General features: G+C 38.0%; 1 protein-coding gene across 12 annotated transcripts in view; it reads right to left on the bottom strand.

Annotated features, from left to right (window-relative positions):
* SIPA1L2 (signal induced proliferation associated 1 like 2) overlaps window positions 1–27,475 on the bottom strand; it is a 274,744-nt gene that overhangs the window by 96,151 nt on the left and 151,118 nt on the right. For all 12 annotated transcript variants that reach the window (XM_007481608.3, XM_007481611.3, XM_007481612.3 and 9 more), the window contains 2 exons: window positions 22,540–22,673; window positions 20,440–20,628 (listed from right to left, as the gene is read on the bottom strand). In XM_007481608.3, the coding sequence (XP_007481670.1) occupies window positions 20,440–20,628; window positions 22,540–22,673 (323 nt within the window). The remainder of the gene's footprint in view (window positions 1–20,439; window positions 20,629–22,539; window positions 22,674–27,475) is intronic.

The raw sequence follows: 27,475 nt of genomic DNA, 5'->3' as shown, positions 1-27,475 counted from the left end.
TACTTCATCCCTAATGCTCTTCTATGTCAGCTTTTATTTACATACAGGTGAATATATAAATATATGTCCATTTAGACCAATATCACAAAATATTCGTGCTGCAAGGGATTATAGCAAGCATCGAGTCCAGCCCCATTGTTTTTCATCTATGGGAGTTGGGAGAGAGAATTTCTTTCTACAAAGTTCACACCAAAGGAGATGTACAACCAAGTTTGGAACAAGGTCTTTTGAGTTCAAATTCTGTGTTCTTTGCATTACCCCACTGGTCTGGGCTCTTGTGCGCCAAACCAAGTGAAAAGTGACAACAGCTTCCACGAGGACACATGTGTGCCTATGAACACAGGTGAGGGAAAATGGTATGTGTATATTTGTATGTATCTATGGGAGGGGGAGAAGCGAAGGGGGCCCAGAAAGAATAATAAATCTGTTTTGGACCCATAAAGTACTCTTGGCTATACAATAACAGTCATGATGTATGTTTTTCAATATCTTCAAAAGGAAAACATCTGTTAAAACATACAAAATGCCACCAAGAAATTCAACTCTAACCAGAGTTCCTGCTGTATATTTTTCCAACAGCCAATATTATGTCACAGGGATAGTAACTATTTTCCTTTAGATAAGTCACTATAAGCTTTCTTTTTCTTTCTCATGTTAGTCTTTCAAGGAAGAGAGATTCAAACCAAAAACGCCTCTATCGTGCATCACAACCATTAATTTTGTTGAACATCATAAACAGATTATCAGTCATTACAAATTCCCATCAGACATCTATGCACAAACACGCAGATATTTTCAGTCTGCACCATATATCCTGAATTTAAAATTCACAGTGGCCAATATCAACAAAATCAAGGCGGTCCGAGTATGTTACACATACCCTTAGGGCGGCAGGATGATAAATGCCTTAATACTTCTTTTACTTAGCACTGAGAATCCATGGGAACTAGAGATCCACCTGCCTGAATAATTAGAGAAGGCTGCAGAGAGGAACCTTTAGCAAATAGTATGTAATTCCAAGGTCTAATGGGAAGCTACCACATCTCTCCCTTCTGCCCCCACCCCCAAGGAAAAAAGAAAGATATTTAGTCCTTACCATTATTTAAAGGGGGAACATGGAAATTCTGCTCAAATATGACTTAAGGCAATTCTTTAGAAAGATTGAGACTAACCAGTATATAATATAGGAAATTTAAGTTTATCCATCACAGTCAGGGAACAGAGGTTGTCTGAGTGAGAGATATATTAATGAATTGAAAATAACCATATGTATGTACCACAGAGGTGACCACTGCTGAAGCAGGCAGAGTAGGGTGTCAGGACAACCTGAGTTCAAAGCCAGCCTCATCCCTGTCTGGGTGACCCTATGCAAATGATTTCTCCTCCATTTGTCTTGATTTCCTTAAATGAAAAATGGAGCTAATAATAGGAGATATGCCCCATTGCTTTTTTGAGGAATAAGGGAGTTAATATTTATAAAGAATTTTGCAAACTTCAAAGTGCCATGTTAATGTTACCATATTCTCAATAAATATTAAACATGAACATTCAAAAAATTAAATGTGGTAACATATACTTTACTATTTTATGTTTTTATTTTTAATTTTTTAAAATTCATTAATTTAGAATATTTTTCCATGGTTACATGATTTGTGTTCATTCATTCCCCACCTCCCTCTCCTCTCCCGTAGCCAACGGAGCAATTCCCTTGGGTTTTACAGGTAACATATACTTTAGATAAGAAACTGTAGCATCACAGGTTTAGAGCTGGAAAGGGTCTCAAAGGTCATCTAAGTTGAATCCTTACCTAGACGGTGTGGTGGTGAAAGTGTAGGGCTTGGCGTCAGGAAGACTTGAGGTCCAATCTGGCCTCAGACACTTACTAGCTGTGTGACCCTGAGCAAGTCACTTAATCCTGTTGGCCTGTTTCCCCATCTATAAAATGAGCGGGAGAAGGCTATGGCAAATATTATCTTTGCCAAGAAATCCTCAAATGCTCAAAATGAAAAGTGGGGCAACACTGAAGTCTCAACAACAACAAAAAAGAAAAAGTGAGTAAAGTGGGGTCATGAGTATTTATGTCATTTTTCCCACCAACATAAACGTAGTCAGGACCAGGATTCAAACAATCAATTTAATTACTTCAATAATCTAAGCTCTTTTGGATGATTTAAAAGACACCAAGAGGGAAGTGAAGAAACTTTAGGATCTAGTTTTGAGTTTCAATTAAGCAATCAAGTCTTTTTAGGTGCCAACTATGGACTAGACTATTTAGATGCTGGAGGTGCAAGTACAAAGAATAAAATAATCCTTTCTTGGAAGAAATTTACATTCTGATAGGAGAAACAAAAGTCCACATAAAATACACAGGGCCTAAGTCTGTTAAACAAATAAATGCAAATGTATACAAGGTAGTTTAGGAGGGAGGGAATGGGCATTTGTGGGGATCAGGAAAAGCTTCATGCAGAAAATAGTGCCAGTTTCAACCTTTATATATATATATATATATATAAAATATATAAATATATATATACAAAATGTCTACTGTCTTCTCTGATCCTCTCTATCCCTTCTTTGACCATGATCTGTTTGTTCGTTTTTTCTACTTGAAAGTTAATTTATTCTTTGTTTCTGATGTCACCTTTTATGCCTAAATTATGTATTCTTTGGAACTTATCTTGGTATAAGGTATGATTTCAGGTTTACATATAGTTTTTAGCAGATTGAGCTGTTTAAAGAAAGAAACTCATTGAGACAGAGGAAATGAGGAAGTGCATTCTAGGCATGGGGAGAGTCACTAAGAAGCAGCTTGACTATGGTCATGTTAATTTAAGTTTAAAAAAAGGTTGAAAGAATTAGTACATTTAGCTTGGAGAAAAGATGATTTAAGAAGGTCACACTGGCTATGTTTGAAAGGTTGACTCATGGAAAAAAAAAAGAGTAGATCTATTCTGTTTGGTATTTCAAGGCAGAACTAGGACACAAAGGACGGAAAATACAGAGAGCTAAGTAAATTTGAATTTAATATAAAGAAAAATGAATAATTGGAGCTAGCCAATAGTAGCATGGGCTTCCTTAGAAGAAAGAGTGGATGCCTCACTCTTGGTCTTCAAAGTTGGGATAACCAATTGTGGGGGCAAATAGTAGAAGGGATTACTAATCAGGTATGTGTGAGGTTGGATGGCCATTTGGATCTCTTCCAACAAAGGTTGATTGATATTTGACATGTCATTCCCCACCATCACCACCACAACTTCAGTTTCTTCCTCTATAAAACAAAAGAATTGACAAATATAATTTCTAAAGTTTAGCTCTAATATCTTAGGACTTGTTTTACAAATGCCTTGAGAGATTATTATAATTTTACATTAACTCTGTGACATACTATTGATGTAGAACATATGATGGGAAACCTTAGATTAAAAAAAATCCCTAATATCAGTTTGTCTTGTTTTCTACATTCTCAAGAACAGAGTCTAGCTTATGAGGAGAAAACAATAAATATACACTAGTTGTATATACTGTGTGATTATTAAGATTATGGATTAAAGGATATCCTACATACTGATGAATAGAAATAGAGTTGGGATAGCTGGCTTACAAAAATTAAATGAGATGTCATCCTTTAAATATGTAACACAGAAACTTAAAATAAAAGTTAAAATTACATTTCTTGGGATAGAATCAGGTGTCTTAGATGAATGAATAATAGAAAAGCAATTCACTTCAACTAACATTCAGTGCCAACTGTGGGCAAGGTACAATGCCAGGGAGAAAGACAATGTGTTGGCATTCCAGTGGAATGACCTGTTTCACAGTTACATTTGGCAGAAATGGCTGCTAAAACTCTTAATTACAAAGTATGAATCCAGTGTATGAAGTGAACTACACTCTCCCTAAGACACTTTTTCTAAACCTTTTGAAAGTAGTAATCCAATCTAATACAGTCAATGACTCAACTGCCTCCATGGCGCATCCGAGGGCAGCACCCTGCCTTTCCTGTTTCCATTCACACTAGGAGGCTACCACCCAGAGATTCTGGTTCTACTGGATCTCCATTGAGTAAGAGGCTCCATTCAAGGCTCTGACTTCCTAAGGCTCATAAACCTCAGGCTGGGCCTGAATGTATGGGAGAAAAGCAAGGCTCACCCTTCTGCACTGACCTTTTAATGAGTTTTAAATGAATCATAGTGATTCCCACAGTCTTGGTGTGGGAGTAGCCTAAGGCTTATTGTACTGTTTCATAATACAACAGCCAGCTTGTCAGAATGCCAAAGTCCTTTAGTATAAAGTGTTATAGGAACACAATGGGATGGATGGACAGAAGGACCATCCAGTTCCATCCTTTGCCTTCTGGGAAGCAATTTCAGCAGGTCATATGTACAAGAAAGGAGAAATGGAGGGTGAAAAGCTTCATAAATAAGTACAAACCTACTTTCGGTCTTGTTTCATTCTCTTGAATTTCACATTGGTCTATTATGCATGTACCTCACCTTACTTTTCACAGATAAAAATAGAAAAATATTTAACGGACTCCTAAATGGTGAGGAATATAAATCCACAGACAGTGGTATGTATGATCACACTGCTCTATAAAAGAATTCTTCAATTGACTAAAAAGAATGTATGCACACATTTATTTAAACAGCAGTCTTCCTAGAGGGTAGCTAGGTGGCACAAGGGATAGTCTGGGTGGGCTGGAGTCAGGCAGGCTCATCTTCCCGAGTTCAAATCTTGCCTGAGGCACCTACTACCCAGGTGACCCTGAACAAGTCACTTCACCCTGTTTGCCTCAGTTTCCTCCTCCGTCAAATGAGATGGAGAAGGGAATGGCAAACCACCCCACTATCTGTGCCAAGAAAACCCTATATGGCATCATGAAGAATCAGATGCGATGGAAAGACAACTGAACACACTTTCTTAGTGTCGTTTGAAATGATATATTTCTGAAAATCTGTATTTTTAAAGTTAACTTACATAAAGTATATTGTAAAGGTTAAATTAGGAGTTTTGACAAAATAAGAGCAGCTTTTAATAACTTAAGTTTTAATGAGAACATAATAGAATTGTAAATTATTATACCTTTAAGCCAGAGAAAAGAAAATTTCTAGCACCTTTTAACAATGAACACTTTAGTTTTATTAAAATGGAGTTAGTAAAATGAATATAGGAAAGAAAAAAATATAGGAAAGAGATAAAGAAATTGCCTAATGTCTAACTAGCAACCCTATAACTGCCTACAACTGCTGTTAAAGAAAGTCCAGCTTCAGCTCAGCTCAGCGATATCTCCCAACTAACAATCAACAGCCAACTACCATCTAATCACCAATTCACACCACCAGCAACCAACCCCCAACAACCAACTGCCAAAGACCAACAACCCAACCCAAAAAAGGTCAAAAAGCCAAAATTCCCTCTCAGTCCTCATGCTGACCTTTTCTATCCCCTTCTTCCCTCACTTCCTGTCTCTCTGGTTTCTATTTCCTTTCACTGTGGGCTGGTATATCTTTCTACATCTCTATGGCAAAAGGATCTCCCCAGTTAAATGAGAAGAAAGGGATTAAGAATTCCCTTTTACAATATGTACATCCTTCCACCACCTAAACATTCATATTTTTGAAGGCCCTCTGCAAACTCCATGTCTTGTGGAGAGCTGAACTCATTTACCAATGATCAACAAACTCCTGTCCTTTCACATCCTCCCCATACCAATGATCCTGAAACCCCTGCTACTAATATAACACAATACAGTACATATAATATAATATAATATAACATGACATAATATATTACAATGCAATGCACAAATACAAATAATATAATATATAATACTATAACATTATAATACAATATAATATATTTTTATTTGTTTATATATATATATATAATTCCCATTCTCTCTATCCCCCACTGCCCACTCCTTTAATCCCTTCCCTGCCTCTAACCCCATTAACATCCCACTTTAAAGCTACCCATTCTCAGCACTCTGCTCTGGGGAAGCTGTGCTCCACAGGTAACAGCTCCTTTCATCTTTGGTCTATCTCTTTCCTGGTCTCCTTTCATCCTCTGCCTCTGATGATGGGGCTCATTCCCATGCCTGCATCCTCAGTGTCACTGCAGTCTCTCCCTCTCCCTCTATCACTTGCTCTTCTCTCAATCCCCATCTCCCAGCTGGTCCAAATGGCAGGAGCTGCTGTCTCCTCTAGAATGTACCCCTTCCTTCCAAAATGAAGTCACTGCCTGGCTCAGCCTCCCTCTTCTTGGAGAGGCAATCTGTGGTACAAAGGATCAAGGGCTGGGAAGGCTCCAGCTCACATATAGCCTCAGTCCCTTGGGTGTTCCGGGACCCTGGACAGGTCACAGAAGCCTGTTTGGGGTCAGGTCTGACAGTCAGCAACTCTCCCAGGTCCTTGGTGAAGATCAAATGAGCCCTTAGCCCAATGCTCAGCTCACAGTATGCACTAGATAAATGTTTGTTCCTGCCTTCCCTCATCCCCACCTCTATGAGGGCTTCACCAACATGGTCCTCATTTTGCTAATTTCACAGGACCTTCCCCTCCCCACTCCCTATCTGCTCTCTCCTTTCCAGGGATTTCATCTAAGTGATGCTTCTGAACAGTGAGTGTCCCATAGATGTGTGTCCTGGGCCTGGTCCTCCTTTCTTCTCCCTCTGTGCTATTTCACTTGGTGGTTTCATTAATTTCCATATATCTGATGATTCCTCATTTCTATCTTGTGGCTTCCTAGAAGTCCTAACTAAACTCCTTCCTTCTACAGAAAGTTTTCCCCCAATACCTTTTAATTCTAGTGCTCTCCTTTTGATGATCATTCCCAATTCATCCTGTATTTATCTTGTTTGCAAACTGTTTTCACGTTATCCCATTAAACTATGAGATTTTTTAGGGCATTTTATGCATCTTCAGTGTTTGACTTATAAAGGGCATTTAATAAATGTTTAATGACTGACTAGATAGATATAAGTACTGCAAATTTAAAAAAAGAAAACAATATTTTCTATAAGAAGTCTGAAAAATTAAAAATAAAACCATAGAAGAGATGTTATATTAAAATTAAACCATAGAAAACAAATGAGTAAAATCAATTACTTCAAACGAGTAAAATTTTTAATCAATAAATAATAGCTACAAAATGATCTTACAGTTTGAAATCTCTATACCTTGAAATAAATTATACTATCAGGATGTCTTCTCCTGTGGAAAAGAATTTGGCAAAACCTGATGGATCTTTTCCCATTTTTTTCTTCTAGGATGTCCTTTAGGATCCATGTATGAGTTGCAACTCTAATAAAGATTCTATGACCTTGAGACAGTAGCTCATAGGCCAGTGGGTACCAAGGATGCCACATTTGCCTTCTGAGGGGAGGTAAAATTTTTATCCCCATTCTCTTCCCTTCTTTTGTCATCTTTCCATATCTGTGATCACTCTGAAAATCTATTCTCAAATTCTTTTAATGTTGTGTCCTCTCCAATGAGGGCTCCTTCTTTATGCACCACAGGTCAGGCCTTGGGCCTGTCTCATTTTCACTTTCTGGACAGTCATGGCCACTTTTTTCAATGAGATATGGGAATAGTAGAGTCCAAAGGCCACAGGCAAGAATACAAAGCCCTCCAAAGCCAGTGGTTTCACTGCAGGTTGTTTATTTTCATCCACAAATGCTTCTGAGATGATCTCAGCTGGGTCTCATAGGAGGCCCTGGTGGTTTGTTTTATCTTTTTTTCATCATCCTTACTTTCTAGGGTTTTATAAAATGAAATGATTGCTCTTTTATTTTATCCTTGTCATGTTCCTCTATTGTTTCCCACAAATGATTTTCTTCTATTGAATGATGTTGGATTTAATTAGAATCTTTCTGTTAAGCAGATTAAATCAGGTTGGTTAAGGTGTGTTGTTATCTCTTTTTTTTTCCCTTGCCTCCTCACTGTGTCATCTGATTTGTAGAATCCTTACTTTTACTTTCACTTATTTCCTTTTTTTAAAAGTATTGACAGTAATGTTAGCCCTTTTAATTTTCATTCTAATTTTTAGTATTTGTTTTGCCCTTTGTTCTAACAAGTCTAATTGCTCCCCTAGATGGCGGATTCTGAGGCAACCAGTTCAGTAACCAGTTGTTTCCATTCAAATTGACTTTATATTTTGTTATGATGTTGGGAGATCATGTCTGTTTATACATAAATGAATTCTGACTTTTTCCTTGAGAAAAGTCTGAATACATATGTTCGTTTTTGATATCTACATGTTTCCACTACTTTTTAGTAAAACAGACATAAGACTTCTAAAGTAGTCTACAGATCTTTTCAATTTATGATTCTAAACCATATTTTCCTACATGTTTTACCATCTTTCTCTATGTCTTCTGCCACATTCAAGTCCCTATATATCAAGGTATATATTTATAACACCAAGTTCTCTACACAATTTCTCCTTCATTTCTTCTTCTGCAACAAATCTAGATGCATCACCTATAATTGTCTTTTTTCAAAAAAATTTAAAAATTATTTATAATAAAAATCTCAGATAATTCCGTTCTTCCCTCCTTCCCTCCCACAGATAATTCTCTTTTTAGAAAAATAGTTTATTGACATCTTTGAAAACACTTCTCTCCTTTCCTCCATATCATCCCCTCATCAGTAGAATACTGAATACAAGTAAGCACAAAGAGTTGGCCTATACTAGCTTATGTGCCTAAGTTCACACCTAAAGTTAGTTGACCCCCTTTATACTGAGAAAAGAGAGCTGCAGCATGATATGATCAGACATCTATATTCAGGCGGGTTGATAAAGTGACGGGAATTCTGAAGGCTCTCAGGGCTATTTTCCTTTATATCACTTGGGCACCACAAAACAATGGTTTCCTTTTTTCTGCAATGATTCCTCTACACCCATTCATATAAGTCTTCCCAAGTTCCGCTGAATTCTTGCCTATTCATTATTTCTGATAATTCCAATCATATTCCACTATATTCATATATGCCACCATTTGTTCCACCTTCTATATGCATGAACAGAAAACACACACACACACTCCAAAAAGGAAACAAGAAAGGAAAAAATTGCAGGTTCCTCTCTGCTCTGCCACTTAGTCAGAGATGGATGGGCCCGTCTGTGTCACTGAGAGTTTGAGTGATTTGCCCAGACTGACAAAATCATGTGCTAGATGCACGATTTAAATCCTGGTTTTATTGAGTCCACATCTCTCTTTATCCCACATAGGGCTTGTTTGTACATTGATGGTGGTGTTGGGTCTCCGAACAGATTGAGGTTCCTCAAGGACAGGGACTATTGTTTGCCTTTCTGTATAGCACCAGCTCCACAGCAGAGAGCTTGGCACATATTAAGTGCTTAATCTGACTGACTGGACTATAGGCTGTCACCATTATTATATCTATACACATTTACACAGGCCCTGCAGGTAGATGTTGATTTGGGCCCAAGACAAAAGAGGAAGGCAAGTTTGCTTGTTTTTTGTTTTTTGGGGTTTTTTTTGGAAACTTCAGGGTGACATAGCTTGGAGGGATGAAACTTTATAGACTCAGAAGAATGGAAGTTTATGCTGGACCAAAGTGATAGAGAGGGGTTTGTGGGGTTTGAGCAGGCTATAACAAGGAAGGAATTATGAGAGAAAAAATGCCATCCAAAAAATAGAACAGAAAGAGAAGATAAAGATAGGCTGTTCATGGGGTGACAGCAAAATAAGAAATTAGCCTATATTCACTCAAGTTGTTCCTTGTAACATCATCTGAGGAAGGGCCCAGTCAGTTTTGGGGACGGAATCTGTTGAAAGGAATGGTTAAATATTATGTAGGCATGGAAGACTTGTCATTGGCCTTACTGAAGGAAAAATCCACAAAGATGAACAATTATCTCTTGGAGTTTATGGGCTCATTCCTTTGACGGTTAACTTTCTTGGGAATCAGAAGGTGAATTGATTATTCTTTACTTGAAATGGTACATTCTGAGACAAGATGACTACTTGTCCCAGGAAATGAAGCTACTTCCTGATTTTAGATAAATAATTTCATTACCCTACTGTTCAAGGTTTTCCTTCCATTTGGCTTCATTTTTTAAAATGTCCTTGGTTCTATTTATAGTGGGAATGCAAATATAAATGCAGTTTAACTCCTCTAAAAACACATCAACTTGTGGGTTAATGAATAAAATCAAATATTTAGAATAACAATTTAGTTAAATCTAACCACCCCTTGTCACCTTTTCAACCAGTTAGCAATTGGGGATCATAGAGGTCCAAGAATATTTTTCATTTGATTCATGAATGAGATTACACCAACCCTCAAATCTCAAAAGGACAATTGAGTTTATATGACAGCAACTTCCACTTTTATCTTCTCTCATGAGACAAAAAATGCTGAAGAATTTTAACACTTAAAGCTTTCATTCAGTATCCCTATCCACAAACAACTCAAGTACAAACAATCTCAATCACTGTGATTCAGAGTCCAGCTATAGTAGGTTCTTAACATTTTTTTTTAATTTCTGGACTTCTTTGGTAGTTTAATGAAGCCTATAGGCACAGACCCCCTTTTCAGAACAATGTTTTTCAAAAGAATATATTTTTTTATTTTTTCCAGATTATATGTCAACACAATTTTTCAATATTCACTTATTGATATTTTGCATTCTCTCTCTCTCTCTTTCACCCTCCTACCCCTATCCAAGAAGGCAGCTAATTAGGATGTGGGTTGTATTATATTATCATATAATATATATTTCCATGTTCTTTGTGTTGTAAAAGAAGACACAGACTTGCTTTCATCTAGGGAAAAATTCAATAAGGGAAAAAGTTAAGAATGGTATGTTTCAATTTGCATTTGGATTCTGTTCATTTTAACCATTTTTTTTTGGTCATAAGTCTCTTGGCGTTGTCCTGGATCCTTGCCTTGTTGATACTAGTTAATTAATTCAGAGTTGATCATCATACATTATTGTTGTTACTGTGTACAACATTATCCTGGTTCTGCTCACTTCATTTTGCATTACTTCATAGAAAGCTTTCCAGGGTTTTGTTTTGTTTTTGGTGATCATTTTGTTTGTCAATTCTTATGGCACAATAGTACTGCATTACAAGCATAAACCACAGCTTGTTCAGCCATTCCCCAGTTAATGGACATCCCTTTGAAGTGCTGATTCTTTGCTAACACAAAAGGAGCTGCTATAAAAAATTGTGTACAGGCAGGTTCTTTTTCCCTATCTTTAATCTCTTTGGTATATACGCCTCTTAGTGGGTCAAAAGCTGAATGATGCTTTTAAATGAATAAAATAAAATACATACTACTATAAAGGAAACCAATGATAGTTTAAATACATTTCATTTTTTCCTTCCCAAATTCAAAAACTCCCCGAAATCACCAATTGCCTGCCTACCAGCCTTGTCCAATTGGTTATCCCATAGACAATTAAAACTCACCATGTCCAAAAAAGAACTCGTCTTTCTCCCAAAACCTCTCCTCTTCCCACTTTTCCTCTTACTGTGGAGAGCACCTCTATGTTCCCGGTTGTCTAGGATCATAATATCCCAGCTCCACGTTTGGCTCCTCACCTCGTCCTCCCCTCTACCCCATCTGTTACCATGGTTTTGTTGTTTTAAACTTCACAACATCTCCTGAATACACCCCAGTCTCTGCAGGCACCCAGCGGCCATGCCAGTGCAGGCGCCCGTCACCCTTTCCCTGGACTGCTGCAGCAGCCTGTGGGCCGGTCTCCCCACAAGTCCCTCCTCCCCTCCAGTCCAGTCTCTCTCTGTCACTCCACGGACTTCCCTAATATCTCTAGAGACTGATGTAACATGCTCTGTTGGGCTTTTACAGGCCTTCCCCACCAGGCGCTTTCCTGGCTTTCCGGCATTCTTGCTCTTTATTCCTCTCCATGTACTTTATGATCGCGTGCAGCGTGATGCTTTTTGGGCTCACGACACTGCATCTCTCCACAGTGACGTGCTCTTGCCTAGGCTGTGTTCTGTAAACTTCGGGGCTGCTCCTCTACCTTCGGCCTCCACCTGCCCCCAAACTGCCATCTGTGGCTCCGAGAAGCTTTCTCGGGAGCAGCCCACGTTGGCAGATGGGCTAACCTAGAGAGAGAGTCATCAAAGGGCCTCAGAGCCACTGGAGAGGGAGTGGGGGGTGTCAGCCTCAAGCCCACGAAGCCTGCCCCGGGCAGAATGGGCAGAGGAGGACAATTTGATCCGCAGACCGTGAAGGTCCCAGGAGCAAGTGCCGTGGAGTGCTCAGGGCCGGGTTAGACACTGAAAATGCCACGGTCATCTACTGAATCCTGAGTCATCACCAGTCCTCTGGACTTCTGTGTAGCCACTGGACTTAGGTGACTGGAAGAGGCAGTGAGGTTGACAACGTTGTGCCGCTCGGATGGACTTAAATCCAATTCACACACAAGTCAAGACAACAGCGGCTGTGATGTCCCTGGTCCTCTTCAAAAATGAAAGAGGGGCAATGGAGCCAAGATGGCGGGGAAGGTACAGCACCCATCTCATCTCTACCAAATTACTCTCCAAAAAGCTATGCCATGAGCCCTCAGAACAAATTCTGGGGCAGCATAACCCACAAAAAGATGGGGTGAAGTCATTTTTCAGCCCAAAACAACTTAGAAGGCTGGCACAAGGGATCTATTGCAGTAAGGTGGGAGGGGAAATGTTACCTCCACAGGCAGGCCCCACCATGGAAATGGGTGCTGGGCAACGCTGAAGTAGCAGCAACGCTCTAAGCCACAGAGGGGGTCAGACAGCTGCTCAGAAGGAGACTATGGGCATCCTTGTGCTGGCTCTGGGTGCATTGACCCTACTCAGATCCAGGGAGCAGCCCTGGGGCAAGGATTCAGGGTGAGGAGAAGCACTAGCAAACACCAGTGCTTGCAGGCTCAGGGAAGCAAGGATCCTGGTTACAGTCCCAAGGGGTAAAAGAACACTCGGGGTTACTCACAGACCAGAGCCCAGGCTGGGAGAGTATTAAACTCCACTCTCCTTCTTGGAAGAACTGAAAGCAGATAGATTCCCAGAGCCAGCTCTGAAGGCAGCTGCACAAAGAACCTGAAGCTTGGAAGAGTGTTCCCTTCACTATGGCTATAGAATCCAACTTTTCTATTTTTTTTAAATCAAAAGAAACAAAAAAGAATGGAAATGAGCAAACAACAAAAAAGGAAATTCCATATAGGTTGTTGTTGTTGTTGTTGTTGTTGTTTTGGTGAAGGGAAGACCAAAACATAAACTCGGAAGAAGAGAAGAAGGTCAAAACCTCCAAGAAAAATATGAATTACTCACAAGCCCCAAAAGAATTAATGAAAGGGCTCAAAACAGGATTTTAAAAATCAAATGAGAAAGATGGAAAAGTTGGGAAAAGGAATGAGAGTGATATAGGAAAATCTTGAAAAGTATTTAATAGCTTCGTAAAGGAGACACAACAAAATACTGAAGAAATGAATACCTTAAAAAACAGAATAAGCCAATTGGTCAAAGAGATATAAAAATCCAAAGAAGCTAACTCCTTTACAAGCAGAATTGGTCAAGTAGAAAAAGATTTTTAAAATACACTGAAGAGAGTAACTTTTTAAAAAACAGGTTATCAGATGGGAAAAGAGGTCTGCAAATTCACTGAGGAAAAGACTCTTTACAAAATAGAATTGGTTAAATGGAAAAGTAAGTAGAAAAGCTCACTTAAGAAACTCCTGACTTAAAAATTAAAATTGGGCAAGTGGAAGCTAATGACTCCATAGATAACAAGAAATAATTAAGCAAGCAAAAGAAAAAAATAGAAGGAAATATGAAATATCTCATTAGAAAAATACATGGAAAATATATCTATGAGAGATAATCTCAGAATTACTGGACCACCTGAAAGTCATGATCAAAAATAGTTTAGACAGTATCTTTCAGGAAAGTATCAAGAAAAATACCTCCAATATTCTAGAATCATAATGCAAAATAGAAATTGGAAGAATCCACCAGTCTCTTCCTTAAAGAAATACCAAAAGGATAACTTCCAGGAATATTACAACCAAATTCCAGAACTGCTAGGTCAAGAAGAAAGTATTGCAAGCAGCCAAAAATTAAAATTTAATATATTGTGTAGTCACAGTCAGGATAACACAAGATTTAGCAGTTTCTCCATTAAAGGTTTGAAAGGCCTGGGATAAGATATTCCAAAGGGCAAAGGACCTAGGACTTTGACCAAGAATCACTTACCCAGCAAAACTGAGCATAATTCTTGGGGAGGGAGGAAGAGGTATTTAATGAAATAGAGGACTTCTAAACATTCCTGATGAAAAAGACCAGAACTGAATGGACAATCTGACTCTGAAATACAGGACTCAGAAACATAAAAAGGTAAACAGGAAAAAGAAGTTGCAAGATACTCAATAAGGTTACACTGTGATTCTTATAACTCCTAAGAACTTTATTATTATTAGGGTAGATAGAAGGAATATACATAAATAGAGGGCAAGGGTGTTGAATTAAATTAAGGCATGAGAAAGGAATGCCTTAGAAGGGGAAGGGAAAATGAAATGGGATAAATTATCTCACATAAAAGAGGACTGAAGCAATAGAGGGAAAGATGCAGGAGGTGGGTAGGAGAACTTGTGAACCTTACCCTCAATGGAATTGTCTCAGTGAGGGAAGAATATACGCAATCATTAGGGCATAGAAAACTATTTTATCCTACAGGCAAGTAGGAAGGAAAGAGGAAAAGAGAAAGGGGGTGTGAGCCTGATAGAAAAGAGGGCAAATTGAGGGAAGTAGAGGTCTGAAAACTAAACAACTGGAAATGGCAATGAAGAATAATACACAGCAATCAGAATGGTGCAAAGTTTTAAAATAAGGCCACATTTCTCAAATACATAGAGAAATTAATTGAAAATATTTAAGAATACATGTTATCCCCAAGTAATAAATAATCAAAGGATATATGAACAAATACTCATCAAAATACACAAAGCTCTCTTTAGTCATGAAAAAAAAAATGCCCTAAATCACTATTAGAGAAATTCAGATTAAAACAACTCTCAGGTACCAACCCCACACCTATCAGATTGGCTATTATGACAGAAAAGGAAAAGGACAAAACTTGGAGATGTGAGAAAATTAAGACACAAATGCACTGTCAGGGGAGGTGTGAACTAATTCAGTCCTTTTAGAGAGCAATTTGAACCTATGCCAAAGGACTATAAAACAGTGCATATCCTTTAACCCAAAAATATTATTACTAGATTTGTAACCCAAAGAGATAAAAAAAATAAAAAGGGGAAGTACCTCTACTATGTACAAAAATATTTAATGCGTTCTTTTTTCTGGGGGCAAAGAATTGGAAAGTGAGGAGATACCTATCAATTGATAAATATTTGAATAAGATATAGTATGTGACTCTAATGGAACACTATTGTGCTATAAGAAATGACAAGCAGGTGAAGGCAAGAAAAACCTAGAAAAACTTATATGAACTGAAGCAGAGTAAAATATTCAGAACCAGGAAAATACCATACATATAGCAATACTGTAACAATGAACAACTGTGAATAACTTAGCTATTCTCAGTAATACAATGATGTAACATGATCCCAAAGGATTCATGATTTTTAAAAAATGGCATTTGCTTCCAGAAAAAAAGGATTCAGTCTGAATACAGACCAAAGCAAACTTTTTCTACTTTCTTAAAGTTTTAATATTTGATTTTCCTTTTTCAAAAGGAACAATTTGGAAAAATATATAAAAATGTTTTTCATGATGGCATATCCATATGAGATTGCTTACTATCTTGGAGCAGGAATTGGGGTGGGAGGGGTAGAGAGAGAGAGAGAAAAGAGAGAATTCAATCTTTTAAGAAAGGCTGAAAATTGTTTTTACGTGTAATTGGGAGAAAATAAAATTTAAAAAAATTAAGAAATAAAAGATGAACAACAACAACAACTCTGAAATGCCTGGGATGTTCTCCCACTTCATACATAGCAGAAGAAAAAAATTGCATCTAAGATTAAGAACATCCTCAGAGAAATAGGAATTGAGAGAATAAAAGACTTAAATTGAAGAAATATTGAACTAAAAGTTTTCACAGAAGAAAAGCAAAACAAAGGGCAATAATGCTTTTTTTTTTTCAATCATAAATCCTCTAAGTCCAGGAAACTGACCTTGAAGTTAGAATGTAGAGAGTCAACCCTAATAGGATCACCAGTCTCCTTCAAGAACATACCAAATCAAAAACCTCTATATTGTGTAAGATGCATGTAAGGCATAACACATCACTACTAAAGACTTTATCAATTAGTGGCTAATTACCTGGGGAAAATATTTCCAAATTTAGCTAGACTAGTCATCAGACACAACATACATACTAAATTCCACACTCAATAAGAACCTACCAGTAGAAGCTACCAGTTTTGAATACCATTGGAACCAAGAACAAGAAAGCATGTTTATCTCCAAGCCATAATGAAATCCTAAGCAAAAAAATTTGGTAGAACATAGAGTTATCTTTAAAAATAACTTTTAAATTGGATTTTAAACATTTTAGTGATGAAATTAATGAATTATGATATAAATACTAAGAATTACATATATCATATATATGTATATATGTATATGTAACTTTTAGTAGTGTGAAGCAGAGAAAGTAGATGTTTAATTGGCCCGCTATATAATCTGGTTTGGGAAACCCTCCTTTGGAGGCCAGGCCATACAAACTCTTCTTCCATAGATAAAACAAAACTTGTTACCCTGGCAAGAGATTTACATCAGATCATGTTATACAAAGAACAAGAAAATTTACAGACTTTCAAGGAAACAAAAATTTGCAAAGTTCTCAAAGAGTAAACCAATCATTACGTAGAAAGCTTTTAAGTTTCTCGTACAAATGCTATATGAATCTTAGAAATATCTCAAAAGGAAAAGTACAATAAATAGTACTTCTCTACTTCAAAACCGAGCCCCATGTTCAACAATAATTCTTAAATTTAGAGTTATAGTGGAGTAATCCTCAGAAATGCTTTGATGATCAAGTTCAAAGTTTCTCTACTTAACCTAGCACAAAATAATCAGGCACCTTTATCCCAAGCTATTATACAAAAGATCCCATTGCTTTTGATTCTACCCTCAGTTCTTTAATGCAGTAGCTAGCTCAATGGCTTCTCGTTTCCAAGACATTGGTCGAATGTTGTCCTTCTAATATCCAGAAGGGCTGGCCATGTGCCATCATGCAGAGTCACAGGGGTCCATGACTCATGGTTGGGGGAAATGGAATTATCCCTAAAACTTTGATATTATAGCCCACAAGAATTCAAGTACACATTCTGAGGCCTAAGAATCAGGGTAGCTTCTGTAACTTAATACACTGCTACTACCTTTAGAAAGCAGAGCATAAACTGGTTACATACAAAGATGGGGCACAGAATCTAAGATGAAAACTGTAAATACTTTACATGTCTTCTCCTGGCACATTAAATCATATTCAATGTCGTTCTAAAAGGCTGTTTCAAACTCATGCACCTGATGGACCGAAGGTAAACATATTTCATTACTCTCCCCTTGTTTCACAAATTTTTTGTACAATTCTCATGATTAGCATGACACGGACACAAGGAAACTAATAATAATAAAACTTTCTAATAGAGGAATTTCCAGTGTACTCCGATGCCCATCTATACTAGACCTTCAGTGGTTTGTTTTCGAAACCGATGTCTACCTTCTTGACTTTGACAAATTCTGTGTTGATTCACTCTGAATCTTAAGATGACTGCTTTAAGTCTGCTCACAAGCTCACAATAAATTGTTAACTTGGTAATCCAATTAGAATAATCAGTTTTAGAAATTCAGCCCTTGTGAAGCGCCAAACATTCTGTGTCCTCAAATTAACATTACTGCACCATACATGAATAAAGGAGTGTCAAATAATGAATGTAACTAATTCTAATAGAAAGGTGCACCAGTAACATTACTTATTTATCCTTTCATGGAAATTCTGAAAGCATTCATCATGGGTAATCTTTTATGCTGCATAAATTTAACAAAAAGAAGACAGCTACTTAAAAATACACTGACTTTAGGCTAATATATGAGCAAAAGCATAAAGGGACTGGTCTGCTCCATGAAAACCAGCCACCTCTCCTTTCCCACTGTCACCTTTCTAGACGCTTTACACCTTTCCTAGGAAATATTATTAGGAAAGCTTCTCAACTAGCTTCCAGCCTCGTCCTGCTTCATTCCTTTGGATTGATTACCAACAAGTCTACCTTCCCCTTCTAATGTTCATGTCCTCAATATTTTTGCTCAACTAGACTATTTGCTATTTATAAAATGTCTCTAAATAGTCTAATGTTCAGAAGTTTGCTCATGCTACTGTGTCTGAAATCTCTCTTTTGCCTTTGCCCATTCTCTCTCCATCAACCTCTTGCCCAGACTTTGAAGCTCGTCTCTTTCCTATCACGTCTGAGGATTTCTCAAACATGTTCTCAGAAACATCGATTGGCAGCTCCATTTGCTTTTCTTTAGGCTACGTCAGTAACAATATCAGTATTAATGATGATGATGATGATGATGATGATGATGATGATGATGATGACAATGATGATGATGGCGGCACTTATAGAGTTCTTTGAAACAACTTTCAGTACAGATTCCTTTTCTGATAAAGGGAGATGCAAAGTGCTTGGGTTAATCTAATATTTCTTTGGAGCCTCACAACAACCCTGTGAGGTTATTATGGTTTATTATTTATTAAATATTATCATGTATTATTATCATGTGTTATGATAATAATGTGCCATTATTATCACCCATTTAACATAGGAGAAACAGAGACAGAGGCTGGATGACTTGTCCAGGATCACACAGATATTAAGTATCTGAGCCCATTTTTGAATCCAGGGCTTCCTGAATCCAAGTCCTGTGCTCTCTCCTTTGTGATACTGCCATACCTAGCTGACTCTCATAGATGGTTTATAAATTGAGCTCTGAAACAAAAAAAGGGGGAGGGGAATAAAATGCAAGGTACTTGGGTTGAAGGAAGAAAGGACACTTTTTAAAAAGATAGAACTGAACCCTCCTTCTCTCCTCTTTCCTTTGCTCCTTGCTTTTTTCAGTAGTTTAACACATGGGTAGGGTCCCTATGAAAACGCCCAAAGAGAAATGGTACAAATCCACCACACAGCTCCATCTCTGTTTTTACCTGCTTGTTGAAGAAAATCCACAAGATCCATTCTTCCTGCTGATCCTATTTGTTTTCAAGACAATAGGGCTGTGTGGCCCATCTCCTCTCCTTTCTTCCTTACTGTACTCTCAAATGAAGGCCGGAAACCCCCAGCCTCTGCCCTCTCCAGGCCCCCTTCTCCTGACTATACTGACAGAAGAAATCTTCTTCAATCTCACTAGCTAGATAGAACCTCTTCCTCAAATGAACTCTTTTTTAAATGTATTCATCTTCTTATAGGAGGGCTGGCTTGTAGTAAGGAGGACCCAAGTTAAAGTTCACTCTGACATTGGCCTTGGGCAAGTCACTTCCCCTTGTTTGCCTCAGTTTCCTCATCTGTCAAATGAGCCAGAGAAGGAAATGGCAAACCATTCCAGGAACTTTGCCAAGAAAACCCCAACTGACTAAACAACAATAAAAATACTCTTTTAGGACAGAATGTTTAGTTCCTATTGAATAGTAATAATGACAACAACAACAACAATGACAGCACCCAGCATTTCTAGAACAATTTATGTAGTCAAATGCTTTACAAACACTATCTAATTTTGTCCTCACAAATCTAGCAGACAGGTACTATCATTATCCACATTTTTCAGATGAGGAAACTGAGGCTTAGAGGGATTAAGTGACTTATCCTCGATCACACAGTTAACAAAATTGGGTCTTCCTAAATCTAGGTTCTTCACTCTCTCCAGTGTATCATCTCAATTCCCAAAGGGAGGATTAAAAGACTAAAAAAAAAGTTCCATTTTTGTCTCTGCAGTCTTAGCAATTGACACGGTGACATTACATGCAAAAGACAAGTGTCTACACACGTTCACCAAATTAAACACGTGTGCATGCGTACTTTAGCTTCCATGCTGGCTTCTAAGCTTCTTGACGTCAGTGTCTATCCCTGTCATTCATTTTCCCATTTCTATCCAGCACAGTTCCTTACACGTGGTAGGTAAAAATTTCATGAATGAATTTAAAAAAGAAGATCTCAAATCATATCCATACTTGCTGGCACGAAGCCCATTCCCATCCGTGGAAACGACGGCATCCTGTAAGAAGGGGCTCAGGCACTCCCCCCAGCAGTCTCGGGCATCCTGGTCTGAGATCCCAGGGTGTTTATGTATTATAACAATAAACAAGTCAGAAGGCAACAGGAGGTGGGTGGGGAGGATGGCAAGGGAGCTTAAAAAGTAAGAGGGAAAAAAAAGCCATGCAAATGACTTACCCCTTGTTCATCCAGCTTCAGGAGCTGTTCAGAGACTTTGGGGGAGTTCAAAGCCTGCCTCAGGCACTGAATGCTCAGCTCAGGAATGACATACTCCAGGACTTCTTTGAGAGGCAGTCCCCGCGCTGTGCCATGTCTTGCAGTGGAAGGTATGGCATCTTCTAAAATTGCTCCTCTAAGCGTCGTAAGCTGTGGGGGGAAGGCGCGAGACTGCTGAATATTTATAGCTTGTAACACTTGGCCAGCCATCGTGTTAAAGTCTAATTTTAGTCTTCCATACACATCCCAAGGATTGGTGGAGAAAGGTTGTTATTGTTTAGCAGGGGACGAAAGGGTGCTGAGCATCTCCCAGTTACTCTCCCCCCACCCCTCATTCCTCTGACACTGGCCTTGGGCAAGTCACTTCACCTTGTTTGCCTCAGTTTCCTCAGAGAGAGAAGTCAACAACCAAAACAACACATGCCCATGGCAAGAGCAAATGGCCGAGGGGAACAGGAGCCGAGGTCACTGCCTATTAAAGAGGGATGAGGACAATTCTGGCCTTCCCATTTCTGAAGTACCTGGGGTGACCACTGACTGCATTTCTTTCCTTATCTTCCTCCCCTCTCCTCTTTTTTCTCAAGATCTCTTCCTCATCTTTTAGGTCTGCCTGAGTTTTCCAAGGGGCACCCACTAGCCCTTTGGACACAGAGCTAAAGAAATGAGTGAAACCCACCTGATAAAATCTGAGCCCAAACCTGCCACAAATAGTGGCCCTATTTTAGCCCAGTCCCTAATCTGAATCCATCTTGTTATAAAGTAATTTAATAGAAAGAATGACCAGACTGGAAGTCAAGAGAACTGAATTCCAACTACCTGGCTCTGGCACAAACCAGCTAGGGGACCTTGGGCAAGTTACCTAAACTTTCTTGTTTACATTTAGAAAATTAAATTTAGAAAATAAAAGGATTGAATTAGATGACTCCTAAAGCCTCTAAATAACTCTGTGAATCTCCTAATATGTAGAGGGCAAGGAATAGACTTATGATTTCCTTGATACAGGAAATTCCAGAAGAAGAAAAAACACACATCTACTAATGCACTTTAGCTCTTTTTCTGAAACTTATAATCTTAGAGAGTTGCCTGTGGAATGGAATAGAGAGGTTAAGGATCTTAGAGCCCAGGGTATGATAGCCAATATGTGTGGCTCCTTCTACTATATTGACTCTCAATAGGGGTGTGTGTGTGTGTGTGTGTGTGTGTGTGTACACATATTACTTATAATTTGAGTCTTTTCAAAACAGGATCTGTATCTTATGAATACAGGAAAGCTTAGAATAATGGGGACTCTAAATAAATAGTATGGGAATATATGCACATACTAAAATGTGACACACAACTTTAAAGGACCCTGCCCTTACTTAAATTTATTTATATTTTGTAATTTAGCTCCAAGTTTGTTCCCCAAATCATATCATTAAAATGAAATTACATAGATCTCAGATTCTCCAAAAGAACAGGACCACATACAAGGACAAGGCCTAATTCTTAAATAACAAATACAAATTAAACTTATTCCAAAATTATTATAGGGCACTATTTCTGTAGTAATTATGCTAATAACACTTGCCAAATGCATGAGACTCATTTGGGTTCTCACAATAAAAATATATAGATGGAATGACTGCCCTGGAAAAGCCCTATGAGAATATGGTTTCTACTATTGTGGCTACCTCTTTTCATCTGCTGTGATTTCAAATCATCTTAATCCTGTTTCTGCATATAGCCTGTCTCTTCAGCATGTCCCAAATCCTCTCTGCCTTTTGTTCTGCCCCACCGCATTAGGCAGCAATCAAAGTGATTATTCTTTAACACCCATGGAGTTATACACATGCAATAGTTGTTAAAATTATTCCTCTCGACTATTGTGTGAGATAGGTGAGTGGGGTAACAGAGACATGTGCAAGTAGAAAATCTTTGAATAATTTAAGGAGAAAAGATTAAAATTCAGGAACACTGGAATTCTCTTTGTAACAAGGGCCCAAGGGGTTTTTTGTTTGTATTTCATTTCATTTCTAAAAACCTCTCACCCCAAGGATAGTAAATGGAGAAGAGAAATACCTCGCTTGTCCTGAAAGCAACCCGATAGTTGAACTGGGACCCTTCTTTTTCCTTAGTTTCCTCAAGCTTCTCTCTCCGGATACTTACTGCAACAGGGCCCAGATTTTCATCTATTCCAAAGTAGTTTTGGTGCTCTGCAATGGAAGAGAGCAGGTGTTCAAAAGAAACCAAAAGAATGAAAGGTCAGGCTGCTTGGCTTTGTTCATCTGATAGCAGCCTCCTTGGTGGCCCTGAGCACACAATGGCTGTCCAACGTGGGAAAAGATGTCTCAAGGCATAACAGATTGAGTTCCTAGGCTTAGAGAAGAGATCTGCACACACAAACTACCTGCAACTTCCTTCCTAGGAAGCAGGGAATCAGCAGGAGTCCCTCAACAAAGCAATTCTCTTTCACTGGGATTTAAAATGGAAGCTCAGTGTTAATTCAGCATTAATAGGCATCCTACACCTGAAAGATCTAAGAAGAGACCAAAATAATGAATCAAAAATTGTCATCCCAAGGACTTAATAATAAAGAGTAGTAAAATTACCTACAACACAGTAAAATGAATTAAATGAACCTTGTGATGAACCCGTCCTCTTTGGCAGAAATCATTAGACCATTTAAGTCTCAGAAGAGCAAAATCTTATTTTGAAAGTGACTTTTCAAAATCATCTTGTCCAACCTCCCATCAGCACAGGAGCCCCTTTTGTGGCATTCCTGGCAAAATAGTTTTTGGAATGTTGCTCGGACAAGGGAGCCCTTTTAAATTAGAAAGTTCTGTCCTGTATCAACCATTTAGTTCAAAAAACTATTTAAAAGCTATCAAGGCACAAGGCTTCATGACAGGGACAAGGAGATACAAAATACAATGAATTAGTGTTTGACCTAAAGGAGTGATAGGTGACCCACACAATTATGATAAAGGGCAGCTGCAGTGAGTACAAAAAAGAGATGGAAAAGGGATTTAATTAATGTGAGGAGGGAATCATTATTTTTCTGGTTTGACATGAGGGGAATTAGGAAAGGTTATACAGGAAGTGTCATCTGAGCTGGGACTGCAGGGAAGTAAAAAATGTGAATATCAGAGGAGCAGGTGGGGAAGAATATTTTCTGGCATATATATATATATATATATATATATATATATATATATATATATATATATATATATATATATAAATCACCAGGTTATACAGAACTCAGGTGAAGGATAAATCAACAGAGTTTAGTTTAGCTGAAGATCAGAGTGTATGAAGGGAAGTAGTTTGAAATAAGCCTGTTAAGATAGCTTAGATTGAAAGTGTAGAGAGCCATGAATCCCAGGATAAGAAGTCGGTCCTTTATATGGAATAGGCTGTGGGAAGCAACTGAAAGATTTCAGTTAGAGGAATTAGCAGGTCAGTACATTAAATAGGCAGTGCTTTAAAGGGTGGGCTGTTGGTGATGCAGTAGGTGGAGTGCTGGATCTAGAGTCAGGAAGCTCAGGTCAAATCCAATCTCAATCTTAATGTGCTTTGCCTCAGTTTCCTCATCTGTAAAATAAGCTGGAGAAGGAAATGGCAAAGCAACTCCAGTATTTTTGCCAAGAAAATCCCCAATTGGGGTTATAAAGAGTCAGACATGACCAAAATAACTCAACAACATAAAATTATATAGGATGGATTAGAGAAGACCAAGAAAAAGCGTCAGTGGGATACTATCACAATATTCCAGGAAAGAGAGAAAATTTGAAGGCTATAGCCTCATACCTTTCATCTATTAGTCCTCTGGCATAAGTTAATGCAAATTAAATTTGGAAGTAACAAGGGAAGGAGGAAAATAAAGCAGGGCTAGTGTCTAGATCTCTCAACCCCTTGTTTATCTGTATTTTTCACCAAAATAGTTAAGAATCAAAATTTTAATAAATACAGTAAGAATAAAGGAATAAATGGGCATAGTTATTTTCTTTTAATATTCATTTTATAAATATTCTAAATGTCATTTGGTACATGACTACATTCAGTCCTAGTGGGAATGTTTTTTGAAAAATCAGCTTGAACTATATCTTCACTGAAGTTTACATACATGACAGACCTAACGTGCCCATCATAAGTTGGACATATTAAGAATAAAACAATGGTGAACCAGAAAAAATCATACACAGTAATATAAATGTAAATAAAAAGAACAACAACATGAAACAGCAGCGATAGTAATATGATTATATTGACCAAATTTAGTCATACAGTATAATCTTTAAAATGTATTTTCCTCTTTATAAAGGTGAGACTGCAAAGCTGTGGAAAAGTACAAATATTGTAAGTTAGTTACCAGATTGTTAAACTCCCTTTTCCTCCACTTTTATAATCTGTTAGCTGAACAGAGAAGCGGGATACATGAGAAAATGAAAGTGATATAAAAACACAAGATATTGACAAAAACAAGTTTTTTTCCAAATGACATGTAAAAAGAAAAATACCCTGCAGTTTGGGGACAATCAGGATTTGAAGGACTGCTTTGTATGTGAGAGTGCCTAAGAAGAGGTTCTTTGAATATTTCATTACCCAAGTCCAATCAGACCAAGAAAGTGTGTCTTTACACCGAATTATTCTTTCTGTATCTTGCTAATTGTGTTGCAGAATGGTGTTAATGTATTTCTACTAGTAACATCCCCCCTCCCCCCAAAGAATAAAAGGACCCATGATAGGTGGAAGTCTATATTGAGATTTGGAATTTATAAAGCACTTTGTATATATTATCTCAGTTAATCCTCTTAAAAACCCTGTGTGACAGATAATAAGGTGCTATTTCACAGTTGGGAAAATTGATGCTCCAAGACCACAAAGCTACTCCAAGCTAGAATTTAAAGTCAGATTTTTCTTAAATTCCAAGTTCAATAGCAGAACGTTTGTTAAAGCAGATCAGTGGCCAGGACTTAATTTCAAAATTGCCTAGAGTTTGCTTACATAATTATTGTTATTTATAATTGTTATTGCCACTCTTAGTAGCTGTATGACCCAGGGAGCAAGTCACTTAATCCCTGACTCAGTTTCCTCAAAGGTACAAAGGGGGTAATAATAGCAAGTGATTGAGAAGCTGGGGAGTCCCTTAATCTGTTTGTTTTATTTTCCTCATGTAATGGTATAGTGGGGATAATAACCTACCCCTACCTCAGGGTTATGGTAAAGATCAATTATTTGTAGAAGAACTTCCTTATCACAGTGCCTGGCACATAGTAGTCATTATATCAATGTGCATTTCCTTTTCCTTCTCCTTTATCCATCATAGTTATTTTCTGCTTAAAATACCTGAAGCTGATTACAAATTAGCCACAGATTACTGGTGGTTTGAATGGGTGAGTTTTGAGAAGCAAGCATGCACCATGGATTAAAAGGAAAGATCCTGGCAGTCTGAAGGTGTCTATAATTCAGAATATGCTAGTATGTGTGAAATTACAGTACCATAATTTATTATTTAATTGTAACACAAACTTTTACATCCTTTCCTAAATATTAAGAGCCAGCAGAGGCTTCCCTTGCCTTATTTCCCAGTGCCCAGAAGCAATTTATATTACCACAAACTCTTGACTGCCTTCATGATTAGAAAGTTCCCTTAGCACAGGAAATCCAATCCAAGAAACCCTTGTGGCTCTTCCTCTGACTTTTTACTTCCAACACAGCCTTGGCCATTGCTGCCACCACTGAATGGGATGGTAGGATATTGCTGAAAAATGACTTGAATTCACCCATATCAGGGAAAGGCTACCATAGAAAGAAGGTGGAAAATGACAAGAGAACCATTCCTGGAGGGAGGGGAAATTGATTAGTATGCATAGAGGTAACCTGTAAATTGATGGTGCAATAATAACTCCTATATTTCAAGAGCTATTTTTTTGAGTGGCATCAACTATCTAAAAAGAACAAGGACTCAAAATTATGCAACATAAATGGATCGAGGTCTAGAGCAAAAATTTAAACTACATGGACAGCTAGGTGGTACAAAGTATAGAATGTGGGGCTTGAGTCTAGAAGACCTGAGTTCAAATTCTGAATGCAGATATTTGCTCACTGTATAACCCCAGGCAAGTGACTTAATTGCTCTCAAATTCAGTTTCTTCATCTTTAAATAACATCCCCTACCTCACTGAGCTTCAGTAAGGAACACGTGAGATAAAGTAGGCAAATTATTTTGCAAGTCTTAAAGCAAAATACAAATGCTAACTAGAGTGTTATTAATAAGTTTCAAATGGATAAGCCACCTACATACAAAAGGTCATGTAAAAATAAGTCAGTGAGATATGAAGGTGCTCTCTTTCCAACTATTGTGAAGATTAAATTTAACTCTCCCCCGATTGTAAAAATGAAATGAATTAACTCTCCCTTGACTGTGAAGATTAAATTTTAACCCCTGCCTATTTTTAGATTTAATCACCAAAAGTGTAAACATCCTGCTTAAAAGTTGAGTGAGGAGATCTACCCATTTTTAGATTCAATCACCAAAGGTGTCCCCTGTGAGATAGTGGGTGATGAACCAGAATTAAACTAACTGCCCCTGGGCAGTCTTAAAGCAAAGCTTCAACTGTGATTTGTAAATGTAAAATTAGGGGAAGGCACAGGATGTGACACAAAAGAAAGTGTCTTTAAAAGGGGGTTACAACTTCCTGAGTCAGTTCTACTTGAAGTTCTACTTGGAGTGGAGGCTGAAGAAGAATCTTCTAACTGGACCTGAGACCCTGTTCTGGTAAGACTGTCCTTAAGTCTTTTCCTTTGGACTGACATGACGTAAGTGAAAAGCTGGCTCTTAACTGCTGAATTTTCCTAAAGAGACTAGCCTCAGAAGAGACTTATCCTCTGAGAGAGATTTCCCGAGGTCCTTGGCTTTGCTGAGGCCAGCTAAGGACTAACTCTCCCTGCCTGGCTTGAGCCAGAGGTTAGGAATAAATTACTTCGTCTTAGGCTAGATATCTTACCCTAT

This window comes from Monodelphis domestica, chromosome 2, assembly GCF_027887165.1.
Source record: "Monodelphis domestica isolate mMonDom1 chromosome 2, mMonDom1.pri, whole genome shotgun sequence".
Lineage (NCBI taxonomy): Eukaryota > Metazoa > Chordata > Mammalia > Didelphimorphia > Didelphidae > Monodelphis > Monodelphis domestica.
This window is presented reverse-complemented; position numbering and strand designations above follow the sequence as displayed.